This window comes from Lupinus angustifolius, chromosome LG06, assembly GCF_001865875.1.
Source record: "Lupinus angustifolius cultivar Tanjil chromosome LG06, LupAngTanjil_v1.0, whole genome shotgun sequence".
Classification (NCBI taxonomy): Eukaryota; Viridiplantae; Streptophyta; class Magnoliopsida; order Fabales; family Fabaceae; genus Lupinus; species Lupinus angustifolius.
Window position 1 is genome coordinate 9,133,836 of NC_032014.1, and position 13,494 is coordinate 9,147,329.

Sequence of the window (13,494 nt, forward strand, 5' to 3'; positions counted from 1 at the left end):
TATCTTTATATTCTCTCTTTCTCAACCCAAAAATCAAACACAATAACAAATGAAAAAATATTTAACAACCATATAATAATTTTTTATCTTCATAAACCTACATTTTTTATTCAGTTTATATATTGCGCTTCTTATACTTGTAACTCTATATCATATTAAATAAGGTTATAAATCGATGTGCATAGAGTGTCAATGCTTAAAATTGAAGAACAGGCCAAACCATAAAAATTTCCATTCAATTAGAAACAATCAGATTTTTCTTCATAAAGGCGAAATCTTTTTTATCAGTCGCAAATATTCTGTGCACAGCAGATAATTATGTATTTTAATAAGTAATTTAACCTTTTAATACATAGATTAGTTATTTAATAAATGAATTCGACTTTGAGTTCTAGATAACCAATTTTGTTAAATATTTGCTTCTAAAACATCTGGGATTGATTTTGTAGTGTTTTAATTTTAATGACTCACAATCTTTGCCTATTTCACCATCCAATTTTGATCCAATGATTCACATAAATCAAAGCTATACATTATAAAAGCCAATTAATTACAAAATTACAATGATCCTATCCTAACTAATTAAAAAGAATAAAGTGAAGATATAATTTGGGAAAAGAAATAAAAGGGTGTGGGCCCATACAAAACAAGTAGAAAGCGAGTACATTTAACGCTAACACCCATTTACTCGTGAAGCGTAAGTTACAAAAGCCACCACACCACGCATTTCTAAACCTAATTATCATCATTCTCCTCCATTCTCCACACTCGATCTTCGATTCTCTTCGCTTCTCCCTAATTCGCTTCAGATTTCAACCCAAGCTTCTCGATTTCAAGGCTCGCTCGTCGTCTCGGTGTTCGTGATTCTCTTTCAAGCTTCAATCGCTGCCGATCTGAGATCTTCGCTTCCAATTCTAATCTGAAACCGTTGGCATCAGATTAAGTTGATTACTCAAGGAACAAAGAAATCTCCTTCGCTCGATTCTGTTGCAGATAACATCTGAAACCCTAATTTTGGTTTCTATTTGGGGAAGGATTCCCTAGTACTGAATTTTCTTGATTGTTCTCACGCCGGTCGTGTTATGATCTGAAGGAATCTAAATTCTCTGGATTTTGGATGCGCTAGGGTTTTGTGTTGACGAAGATGAAGACTTGAAGAATTCTAGGAGTGTGCTCATCGACTGGGTGGTTCGCTGTGTTCGATCTTATCCTTAGAAAAAATTAGAAAAGAGAAAAAAAGAAGATCTTTCAATATATTGTACTGTGTGATTTTTTAGAGTTTTAATATTTCAAAGGCCTTTTATTTCGTTATATTTGAATTTCAAAGGCCCTTTTTATTATTTCGTTCTTGTTATATTACTTTGGTGTTGATCTTTTTTCCTATAGATAAGAGAAAAGAGAAATATACCATCATGGCGGTGTATTATAAATTTAAGAGTGCAAGAGATTATGATTCAATTCCCATGGATGGTCCTTTCATCTCTGTTGGTACTTTGAAAGAAAAAATATTTGAAACGAAGCATTTAGGGAGAGGTACTGATTTCGACCTCGTGGTCACCAATGCTCAAACCAATGAAGGTTGGTTCTGATTTTTGATTAATTAAGCTATTCTCCTCAAAATTTAGTGGTTTAGGGTTAATATGAGTCTGGGTTTTTTAAATTAAATGTAAATTTAATAATAAGGACGTTTTACATATTCAATAGCTTTGAGGAGGGAATTCATGGTTACAGATTAAGGTGTTTATCATGTACCTCATAAAGCACAACTTTTTTATGAAGTAGGCTATCTGTCATTGAACTGAAATAGGCTTCATTTAAAATTTACTGTCCACTTCTCCATGAACCGCTCCTTTGAGGTAAGTTTGTTTATGAAGTAAGCAAGTCTCTGGGTTATTTTAGTGAGTTGAGCATTTTATTAAATCAAAGATGGTGGGCCTCAGGGCATCATAATGTTGTTGCTTAGTGATGGTCATGGGTTCAAATCCACTATGCTTGCAGGCATAAAGCTTGTATACATTTACCATTCCTAGACCCCAATAAGTAAGAGCTCAGGGTTTGTTTGTGAGTTGGATTTTGGAGGAGAAGGGAAGGAAAGGGAAAGGCTTGGGAGCCATAAAATACACTTGTGAGATGACTCTCGAGCCTTCTCTTTCCTTTTCTACCTCTCCAAAATCCAACTCCCAAATAAACTCTTAGTGCATTGAGCTGCACTTTTTTAAAGGATAAATTAGCCTTACCTGCTCAGTTGTTGGATATAAGCTTTCATTAGAGGAGCCTTATTCAACTCCCCTATATGAAAGAAAAATAAAAGTGAAGAAAATACTATTAAATTAAAAGGAAGGTCAGTGTTTTGAGATGTAGTTATTTGTAGGAATTATAGCCTCTCATCTTTATGAGACTTTTACCTTGATAGTTCGTATTTATCTGTCTTCATGAATAGCATAGTTACAGTGTTTCATAGTTGCTCTCTCTTTGGAATTTCAGAATATCTTGATGAGTCAATGCTGATACCAAAAAATACCTCAGTGTTAGTTGGTCGGGTTCCAGGACGGCCACGTTTACCAATTGTCACTGAAATAGAGTACTATCTCAAACCTTTAATGTCATCACTGTTGTTGGAATTTTCCCCATTAATCATGCATTTTGTATGTAAACTCTTTAATAATGGGTGATCATCAATTTGTCATTCTCTTGTCTATATTCTCCATACCATAGTTGCACAACCTTTCCCCAACACTACATTCTTCAACTGTGAGATATATTCTGTGTTCTTGAGTTGCAGCTGTCTTTTGTTTTCTGCAGGCAAAAGCTGGAAAATAAGATGGCAGAAATTGAACCTGATAACAGTAGCTTACCAGTTGCTAATACATCTGCCATGAAATATGTAACTCCTCGAGTCTTTTCCATTTTTTGTATATACAATTCAGCTACATTAACAGGAAATTAAACATTTCATACCTCATGACAGACTGAAGATATGGACTGGGATGAGTTTGGCAATGATTTATATTCAAATCTGGATGCACTGCCTGTCCAATCAAGCAACTTCATTCCGGATGCTCCTCCGACTAACAATGCTGATGAAGACCTAGATAGTAAGATTAAGGCCGTAGTTGATACTCCTGCCTTGGATTGGCAACGGTGAGTAGAGTATTCTCCGATGTTTAGGTGTATTGTTTGGTGCATGAAATCAGGATAGAATGAAATGATAACTATATTGAGCGTGAATAGTGAAATTAGATGCTTTGTCCATCCTGCAAGAATGGGCATTAATATCTCTTCAGAAGGGAATAGGGATGCCTCATCTGTTGAACCTAGACACCTGTATTGGATCACTTGTTCCTTGTGTTTTCCCTACCATACTATGACTTCCTCATTATGTATAAAATTGCAAACTACATACCAAAGGTTCTCCCATATTTTTGATGAAGAAAGAAAACACTTGCTTGCTTTATGATTTTTTATGTCTTTTTCTTTGACATGCAGTCAAGGGTCAGATTTTGGCGGTGGTAGAGGTTTTGGGAGAGGTATGGGAGGACGAATGGGGGGTGGGCGTGGTTTCGGTAATTTTTTTGCCTATTATATCCATTTCAGTGACTTGCTGCTTTAAATGCAAATATAAATATTAGTATGTTGGTTGATGAACTGATGATTATTTACTTGCTGAGGTTTGGCAGGGTTGGAGCGGAAGACACCTCCACAAGGCTATGTGTGTCATAGATGCAAGATGCCTGGTATGTTAATGCTTCTAAGGCTTTTAATCTTTGTCTTCTTGCTTGCAAATTGCTCTATCCTCAAGATAGTAATGTTGGTGCGCTTAGCTTAGCTATTTTCCTTACTTTTGTTCAGGGCATTTTATTCAGCACTGCCCTACAAACGGAGATCCAAATTTCGACATCAAAAGAGTCAAGCAACCTACTGGTATTCCTCGATCGATGCTAATGGTTAACCCACAAGGTTCATACGCTATGCCAAATGGTTCAGTAGCTGTCTTGAAGCCAAATGAGTGAGTATATCTTATTTCTGTTTGTCCGTCTTGTCATTTGTAAGCATGAAATAGAGTTTCACCTTTTGCTTGAAAGCAGGGCTGCTTTTGAGAAAGAAATAGAGGGGATGCCAACATCAACACGTTCTATGGGGGATCTACCTCCTGAGTTCCATTGCCCCTTGTGCAGTGATGTGATGAAGGATGCTGTGCTGACAAGCAAATGTTGTTTTAAAAGCTTCTGTGACAAATGTATGTCTTCTTTGTCTCTTTGTAATTCATGGTTCTTGAGTTCCCCATTAGATAAACTAGGAATGTTTTGAATGTTTCAATGTCTCTTCTTTTTACGTTTCTTTTCTGAACTATTGCATGAAAAATAAATATCTTGTTTTTAATTTATGTAATTTCATTCTGAAAATTTTCAGGTATTAGGGACTACATAATCTCAAGGTCTATGTGCGTATGTGGTGCTGCAAATATTCTCGCCGATGATCTTCTACCAAATAAGACGCTAAGAGACACTATTAATCGTATATTGGAATCAGGCAACAGCAGTGCTGAAAATGCTGGGAGTATTTTTCAAGTTCAAGGTTCTTGAAACCACTATGATGTGACTCTTGTTTAGACCATTAAAATTGCTGTCAATTTGTTAGTATGTACTATATTTGTTTCCCATATCCTGATTTTCCAGATATGGAGTCTGCTCGTTGTCCACAGCCCAAGATTCCATCTCCAACCTCATCGGCTGCATCTAAGGGAGGACTAAAGATTTTACCTGTTAGTGAAGAAAAAATAAATATACAGGAAACAGCTGTTGATAGGAATACTGTTTCTGCTCCTCAGCAGACGTCAGAGCAAGTAAGGATCATCAGAGCTGCTGATGTATCTGAAGCTACTCACGAGTCAATGACTGTAAAGGTACAAGCATCACAAGGGAGTGCTCGACCGGTTGAGGAAGAAGTGCAGCAAAGCTCGGTTCCTACTGAGGCAGGTAATATAGGTTGTTGCTATGGATCCTACTTTTTTCTTGGGGGGTGGGGGTGTACAGTGCTGTGGTATTGTTTTCTTGCAAATTATATAACACAGGCACCAGCACAGATGTTTAATTTTTTTATTTTTTGTTTAGGACAATCTCATTTATTTTCTGTTTAAAGGCACCAGTGTAGTGTTGTGGTAGTTGTTCTCTTGAATATTTTATAACACAAAGGCACCAGCACAGATGTTTTATTTTTTGATTCTGTTTAGGACAATCTCATTTATTGTTTAACTTTACAGGGAAGAAAAAGAAGAAGAAGAAAATCCGTTTGCCTACAAATGGTAAATCTACTGTTCTGTCTCCGCCCTTTATCTACAATCGAGTCTAGGACATCTATCTGTATTTTTTCTGTTAGATTTGGTTCTGCATCCTACTGGAACATATAATGGACAAGGACAGCACAGAGGCTTTGACCTCTATTATTGGTAATGATTTTTTTTTCTTATTTATCTTGCAGATTTGCAGTGGAAAAATCCACACGACTTTGCAGCTGAGAACTATATGATGCCAATGGGCCCACCTGCTGGGTATAATTCGTACTGGAATGGCATGCAACCTTGTATGGATGGATTTATGGCACCATATGCTGGTCCAATGCAAATGATGGGTTATGGTCTTGGCCCCTTGGACATGCCATTTCCAAGTGGTTTTCCACCAGGCCCCTTTGGCATGCAGGGTTACATGATGCCTCCTGTTCCACCTCATAGGTACGTGATAGTATTTTTGGGAAAACCAGAAGTTGGCTCTTTCACCCGCTATCCTCATTCCCACACACACAAAGGTGCCTGGTGTATTTTATCTTATTGGTCTGCTTTGGGAGGGATTGTACATTTGTAGTGAACTAGGTTGCATGTTTATCAAATTGTATATGTTCATACATTGTGCTTTAGGGTCCTTTTGTGAGTTAGTTTTTGAAGGGGAAGAAAGGGAAGGTTTGAGAGCTATCTCACAAGTGTATATTGTAGTTGTCAAACCTTTCCCTTACCAACCATACCCTCCATAAACCAACTATCAAGTATACCCTTAGAGAGCCAAATTGGAATATAAATTTTTAATATGTTTAGGGATCTTGCTGAGTTCAGTATGGGGATGAATGCTCAACCTCCAGCTATGAGTAGAGAGCAATTTGAAGCTCGGAAAGCTGATTTGAGGAGGAGGCGTGAAAATGAGAGACCAGGTGCAAGGTACAACTGGAATCACTCTTGGGTGTTGTGCCATGTTCCTGATATATGTGGTTAATAAGCTGGAATTGCTTTTAACTCAATAAGTCAAATATTTTTTTACTCAAATATTTGACAACACTGTTATAGCAGAATTTAAGATATAATCTTCTGCCATATCCGCTGCAACCAATTATGTTGTGAATTTGTGTAAAATTATTTCAAAGCACTGTTCTAGATAACATTCTTCCTTGTTTAGTCTCATTAATTTAGTTGCCCAATTTCTAATGGTCATAGAAAACATGTTATTAATAAGTCATCCATGTTATCATGGTTCTTGTTGGTTTTAATTTTATGCAATTTTCTTTGATTTATCTCCATATTTTGTTCGCAATTGTTTTTTAATGTTACCATTTCCTTGATGTAACAGGGACTTCTCCAAAGATCGAGAGTTTGTTGGTAGGGAAGTGAGCAGTGTTGGGAATGGTCCGTCAGTGAAATCAAAAACTGTATGTGCTTTTAATTGTTTTCATCTTTCGTTCTTTTTCCTCGGGCTTCTATGTTATATTTACTTTTTTGGGTTTCTCTACCAGAAGTATGGCCAGAATCCTCAAGCTTGCAAAAGAACACTGATTATTGTTGCAGTTTCTTAAATTATAGTAGTGTGGCAACTAATTGCTTTTGACTTCATTATTAAAGAGATTTGTCTATCAACCGATCATGAAATGAGGGCGCAAAGCCCACATGCCTCACCATGTTTCTGTGATCAACAGCAAACAAATTGGGTATAAAGTGGATTTAGTGAAAAGATGATAAACTAGGCATCGTTACATGATAATGATGCCCAGGTTCGGGGAGAGACCCATCGTGGTGTGACTAGCTTTGAACCGTAAAGCAGATTTAGATCATTTAACAACTTAAATTTGTCTGCGATTTGAAGCATGTCTTGGGCCTCTTCGGCTCGGGCAAAAATAATAAGAGAATATCCAAACGAGTACCATGTTGTACTGCTTTATTATCTGGCAAAACAAACAATTCGTATGGGTTTTAAAAAAAGTCGTTTTTTTAGAAAATCGTGTGCGTTAAAAGTAGCGTGCATGTCTTCGTATTTTACATTGTTGCCTACATTTTTTTAAAGGAGTATTTCTAGTTTTAATAATTAAATGGCTAATGGTCTGGAAGAAAGCAAACTTGAAAAAATTCCGACATCGTGTAGGTTATATTTTTAAAGCATAACATTTCTCAATTTTAATATCAATTTTTTGTGCAAATCGTTTCTACGAAATTTTGTTGTTGCAATTTTCAATATCGTTCTGCTCAATGATTTTGGACGTTTTTAAATCGGATTTTATTTGGGTTGTCATATTTCTTACGTAGTGTGAATATGAATAAAATATTAGAAATTAGAAATAAATGTATAAAATATGGAATTTGTAATAGGATAACACATTCTGTGTGCGTTATGTAGCTCAGAATATGTTTTTAACATAGTTATAACTAGTGTGCCACCGGAGTTCATTAATAATTAATAATATTGATATGGTGTCAAAAGAGGAAATACATAAATTGTTATAAATATATAAATTGAATGTAGTTCCTGTTTATATTTCACATGATGCCCTAACGTATCTATTTCTATTTTTGGTGCAGAAGTCACCAATTCCACCACCGTCGTCAAGTAGCGACTACCATCCCCAGCGTCACCGTTCAGAACGGTTATCACCAGTTAGATCTCGATCTCCAATCCATGCAGAACTTCCACCTCCTCCCAAGAGAAAATCCGATCGCGAACGTTCTAATGAACGACACTTTGACCACGATCACCGTGACCGAGACAGAGATCGTCACAACCATGACGACCAACGTCATCACCGCCATCACCACTCTGGATCCTCATCCAAAAAATCCACTGAAACAGCCGTCATCAAAACAACCACCTCCACCGCCGCAGAAGCCGCAGCAGCAGCTGCAGCAGATCGGAAACATAAGGCGAGTGTTTTCTCCCGCATAAGCTTCCCTTCTGAAGAGGAAGTCTCCAAGAAGAGAAAGATCTCCACCGCTCCTTCTTCCACTACAGAACCAACTCCCGCTGTGTCGAATGGCTACTATGGAGGAAGCAGGAAGAATAACAACGTGGACTACGAATCTAGCGACGATGAACGACATTTCAAACGGAGGCCCTCCAGGTACGAGGCGTCTCCGCCGCCACCACCTGCTGATTCTAGAGGAACAAGAGAGCGCAAGCAAAGGTGAGAAGAAGAGATTTATCAGAAGGAACGAAATTTCTCGGGAGTTGTTCTCACGCGCTGGTGGCGAGAATGAGTCACTTCAAATAAACTTGTTAGATGAAATTTATGTGGTAATGTAACGACATTTATTTTCCAAATAATTTTCTCCTCCAATATTATCATGTTTTTTATCATTCAAATCAATTAATTCCTTTATGTTTTCTCTTTATTTTTTGCTTCAGACTTTGGGCATTCATTTTTAATATGCTATTTCTTCATTTGAAGATGTTTTCACTCCTTCTCTCACTAGTTCATATTATCAGTGACATTTTTTGCCACCTCATGACCTTCACCTTTTGCTCACGTTACTCCTTCTCTCAGTTAGAGCCCATATTTTTTAATTACTTTTAGTTTAAAGATGCGGAGGGGAGTTGAGAAGTACAAGCTAGAATGACGCTGCATAATTTGAAATGAAATTGTATAAAACTTGTTGGGGTCGTTTTAAGGTATAGACCATCGTACTTTAACTACCAATCCTCTCTTTAATCCTAAGATAAATATAAAAGCTGAATAATAATTTAAAAAAATAAACGGCTTTGATGTAATAAATGGAACTCAATTAAAGGGGTGGCCAGAGCAGGCATTTTCTGGTTTTCAGAATTTAGTTGTTTCGGCTTACAGAAAATAATTGAAGAAAAAGAGAAGCTGGAATAACCATGCTCCATGCACATTAATACTTGGGAGGAATAAATGTAAATTTCACAAATTGTATAGTACTTCTTCATTAGATAGAGATATCAAATAAGATAACCAAGACAACAACATTTACAACTCCAACACCCTCAAATTTTAAGGTCTACATAACTTCCTCAATAGTAACAAACCGACCATATTCTATGGAGAGTTGTGCTGCAACTCCAATTGCAACAGATATTAATCCATCTTGAAGATCCACAGGAGGAGCCTTTTCACCTTTAGTCCTTATTGCAGCCAAGAAGTTCAGGTGTTCCAGATAGCTGGACCCATGGTGTAACCCATCATATCTGTTCCGGGTGGGGGATACAAATCATAGAAGATTTTCATGATAGTAAGATTAAGATCCACTTTAAATTCATTCCAAAACTTAAAGCTTAGTTAACTGATGAAATATTTAATAGAAAGAGAAACTACCCACTTTATCCGCTGATCCTCAGCTTTCAAAGTCTGGACACCATCTCGCCCTGTCTCTCGTGCACCAAACCGGACAACATTCTCAGGAACAAAGGCCTCTCCCTGGTGAAAATGTTTTAAATTGACATGCAAAGAATAATATGCTTAATGCAATGTATGACTGCCATACAAGAAATTCTCACAAGTAATTATTTTTCGAAAAAAGTAAGTGGTTTTGTTGAGAAATTATCCCAAACAAACAGACTCTTAAATCCTGCAACTCAGTTGTATCTTAATCAAGAGGTTACCAAAACACAATTGAATATAATAAGAACAGAGGGGGCTGAAAAGGGAGAGACTTTTACCTTTCCAACATCACCCACAACAGATATTTCTTGCTCATTTTTACTCCCTTCAGCAAACATGCAAAGGTCAAGCATTCCTCGGGAGCCGTTGTCAAATTCAACTATAGTATATGCATTGTCAATGATATCTGGCACCTGCACAAAGTAAACTTGTGAATAGCAGTAATGTTAAAAACAATAATACTCAGAGAAATACTCCATGACAATTAACGAAAATCCACTAAGGACTGGGACAAAATAATCTTCATATAGTAAAAGGTGAAGATCAGTAGTTCTTCACCAACAAAGCACAAACATCAGCTGTCTATTCAAATCTTTCAAGCAATCACATATGGAGTACTAATAACCTCCAAAGTTTGCAGTTATGGGTGCATAAGTGTACATGAAAACTATATTTTTTTTATAACTGGTTAGTTTAAAGGATTCTTTCAGGACTATTACATTTACTTTTGAGGAAGAACACTTATGCATCTTATAAAAAGGTTATCCCTTATACATTCGTAAGATATAAGGTTTTAAAGGCTTTATTGGTTCTAGGGATTATGCAATGCTATAGTATAACTGAAATCAAGCTCAGTGCATATTCCCTTTTCTGGATTGAAGAACATGATGCAAAGAGCCAGAGACTATAATCAGTATTAATCAAGGAGTTATATAGGGTACCAATAATCTACCTTTCCATCATATAGTTCATCCTTGTGATTAACATCAATAGCTCCAGAAGCCATCACACGAACAGGATTCGCACCAGCGAACAGCCTCATCAAATCAAAGAAGTGGCAACACTTCTCTACTAGAGTGCCCCCTGAGTTGACATTGAACCGATTCCAATTGTTCACCTATGACCAGTAACATTCTTTCAGCCTGACTTGTTAGTAGAATCAAAGCATGTAACCTGAATTTGTATAAAATCTAACCTTAACCAAGAAAGGAAACCGGTGCTCTCGAATTGCTATCATTCTGACATGTCCAATGCTTCCCCCCTTAACTATTTCTATCAGTTTTGCAACAGGTGGCATGTATCTATATTCCAGTCCAACTTGTACCAATATATCTGGTCTCTTTCTAGCAGCGTGAATAACCTAATCCAACACATAATGACATTAAATTGGTGGATTACCAAATACTTATTAAAGGACCAAACTGCACATTTTAACATTTGCTACGTAATCCAGACTTCCAGTAGTAACAAAAAACTTCCAGTTAGTAAGACATCCAAATATAACAGTATAAACTACTTTTTTGCAAAAGGGAAACATTTTGTCATTTTTGCAGCATGGTTGACTTGTTTATGGTGTCACACATGATACATCTTATATCAAAACTCTGCTGCCACATGATAATTATAAAGGGCTAAAGACATTGCAAAAGTATAGTTTATACCCCCATTCTTAAATGGAAAACACAGTCAAGAAAATAAAGAAAATGTTATAAAACTTGTTTCTATGAAGGCATGCTGATTCACAATATTCGTAAAATTACATTATCACTATAAGCAGAAAATATTAGCGGAATCAATAACAAACCTCTTTGCAGTGAGAGACAGTGGTGCACAAGGGCTTTTCCACCAGTACATGATGGGGTTTGGGATGATTGATGATGTCCATTAGAATTCTGTGATGGGTCATGTTTGGAGTTGATACCACCAAAACATCACATAATCCACTGTCTAACAGTTCTTGGTGACCTGAGAAAACCTTCACAACTTTCAAGGTCATTCAAGTTCTGTCTCCTTGAGCAAATTATCATTAAATCGAAAACAATGTGGAGTTTATTGTAAAGATAATTGTAGGAAAAATGCTAATTAAATATCAGTTTCGGTGGCCAGTGAGAGTAACAAACTGAGTCGAATTACAGCCAGATGATAAAAAGTCAAACTGAGTCGAATTATAGCTGAGCAATGTATGTCAATTGGTATAATAGCATTACTGTAATTGCCATTAGATGTTTCAGAATCAAAGCTCATCATTGATATTCTACCAACACCATGATCACCCCTACAAGCATTTTTACTACATTTGTTTCTAAAGCTATAGTAGAAACCATCTGGTTTCCAAACCCAGGCGAATACACATTTATTTGAAATAGTTTCGAAGTATTTTACGCCGTTGAGCGCCTAAATATCCTTTTATTATATCGCCGAAAATCCATTTGTCCCCAACTAATCCGGATTTGAGCTGGTAGGACCACAAGGAAGACAAAACTCTTCTTACCGAGTATTTAATGTTGCTACATTTCCAAAGGCTCACACTCGAAATATTTGGTTAGCGACATTTCCAACTCGAAATATTTGGTTAAGTTAGAAGTGACCCGTCATCTGATTAAGTACTCGAAGTTACACAGTTTGGTCAATATTATAATAATGACAATAAGGTAAAGTTACATTTAAGGTTTCCCTTGATTAAAATTAACACTCGTTATTTAAAAAGTTTAAATGGTACCATCGGTATAACTTAAATCACCATCCCTTTCAGAAGGTGTAAGTGTAATGTTATACTAATCAGTCCTTTAAAAAAAGCTCTCACTATGGGGAGGATGGAGACAACAATAAGTGAAGAGTTGTTTCCAGGATTTGAAACTCGTGAACTTCAGTTCACGAGTTTAATTTACTTTTGTGTTTGGCTCACCCTCTTGTCATCACACCTTTAGAAGAGTGTAATTTACTTTAATAATAAAGAGAAATTGCAATGTAACAAAAATATTTAAAAGTGAGAAAGAATAAAAAATAAAGGGAAAAAGAAGGGATAGAATGTTAGGTACCTTGAGAGGCCAAGAAAAGGAGTTGGATAACTGAAGGGCAAGTTGTTGAGAAGGAAGGTGAGGATCAGCTATGGCAACGACCACTGCGCCTTCAGTTCGAAGATGATATAAATTTATGAGATGCTCCCTTCCCATCATTCCCACTCCTATTATTCCGTATTTTACAATCGATTCTGCCATTTCTTTTTTCTAAACTTGTAACGCACAAACTCAAATCACTCACACTGGGAGATTAGATAACATTTAATATTGTTCGTGTTTATTATCTGACAAACATGTGCGGTCAAAGACATGTTCGTTACGGTATCAGAGTTTGAAATCAATAATTACTACCATTTTTCGGTAAGAATGATGAAATGTACGAAATAAGTCAAGAAAGTAACATTGAGGAATATTCTCTACTTCACTCATTTAATTTTCAACAGAATAGTTATTGTTTATTGTGAATGACATTGGTTATTTGTATTGGGATAAGTAGGACCCATTACGGGACACAAATATAGGCTGATTTTATTAGGTATATAGGATTAGATTCTTATTCAAAAGTTAGATTGGATTAATATCTAAGTTGGAGTTAAGGATGAGCATGATCTGATCCGACTTCTTATATCATTATTCATTATTTATGTTTGTATGAACTTATTCAATTACATATAGAACAATAACATATTTTTGGATCGAAGTAGATATTGTATTTTGTTATAAAAACTTATCTATTAATGTAATATCATATACCAATGACACATTGGTCCAATGATATAAGATCCTAGTGAATTCTCGAGTATTATACTAAAGTTCAATTTCTTGGATT

General features: G+C 36.3%; 2 protein-coding genes across 4 annotated transcripts; one reads left to right on the plus strand and one right to left on the minus strand.

Annotated features, from left to right (window-relative positions):
* LOC109349647 lies at nt 682–8,578 on the plus strand. Of its 3 annotated transcripts, none has more exons than XM_019590530.1 (16): nt 682–1,578; nt 2,485–2,581; nt 2,803–2,884; nt 2,969–3,141; nt 3,487–3,563; nt 3,678–3,734; nt 3,850–4,006; nt 4,086–4,237; nt 4,411–4,575; nt 4,677–4,976; nt 5,261–5,302; nt 5,479–5,728; nt 6,086–6,206; nt 6,610–6,690; nt 7,832–8,459; nt 8,502–8,578. In XM_019590530.1, the coding sequence occupies exons 1-15, from the start codon at nt 1,413–1,415 to the stop codon at nt 8,432–8,434; spliced, it is 2,523 nt and encodes an 840-aa protein (XP_019446075.1). In that variant the 5' UTR covers nt 682–1,412; the 3' UTR covers nt 8,435–8,459; nt 8,502–8,578. The 3 variants fall into 3 exon arrangements, with proteins under 3 accessions (XP_019446075.1, XP_019446077.1, XP_019446076.1); XM_019590532.1 differs by having other exon boundaries at nt 7,832–7,966; nt 7,997–8,578; XM_019590531.1 differs by having other exon boundaries at nt 1,413–1,578; nt 6,086–6,205; nt 6,612–6,690; nt 7,832–8,578.
* Nucleotides 9,111–12,863, minus strand: LOC109349648 (inositol 2-dehydrogenase/D-chiro-inositol 3-dehydrogenase). The gene is made up of 7 exons (XM_019590533.1): nt 12,684–12,863; nt 11,450–11,620; nt 10,841–11,005; nt 10,598–10,762; nt 9,924–10,058; nt 9,584–9,681; nt 9,111–9,452 (listed from the first exon to the last, which is right to left on the minus strand). Exons 1-7 carry the CDS (start codon nt 12,861–12,863, stop codon nt 9,266–9,268), a joined length of 1,101 nt encoding a protein of 366 aa, XP_019446078.1. The 3' UTR covers nt 9,111–9,265.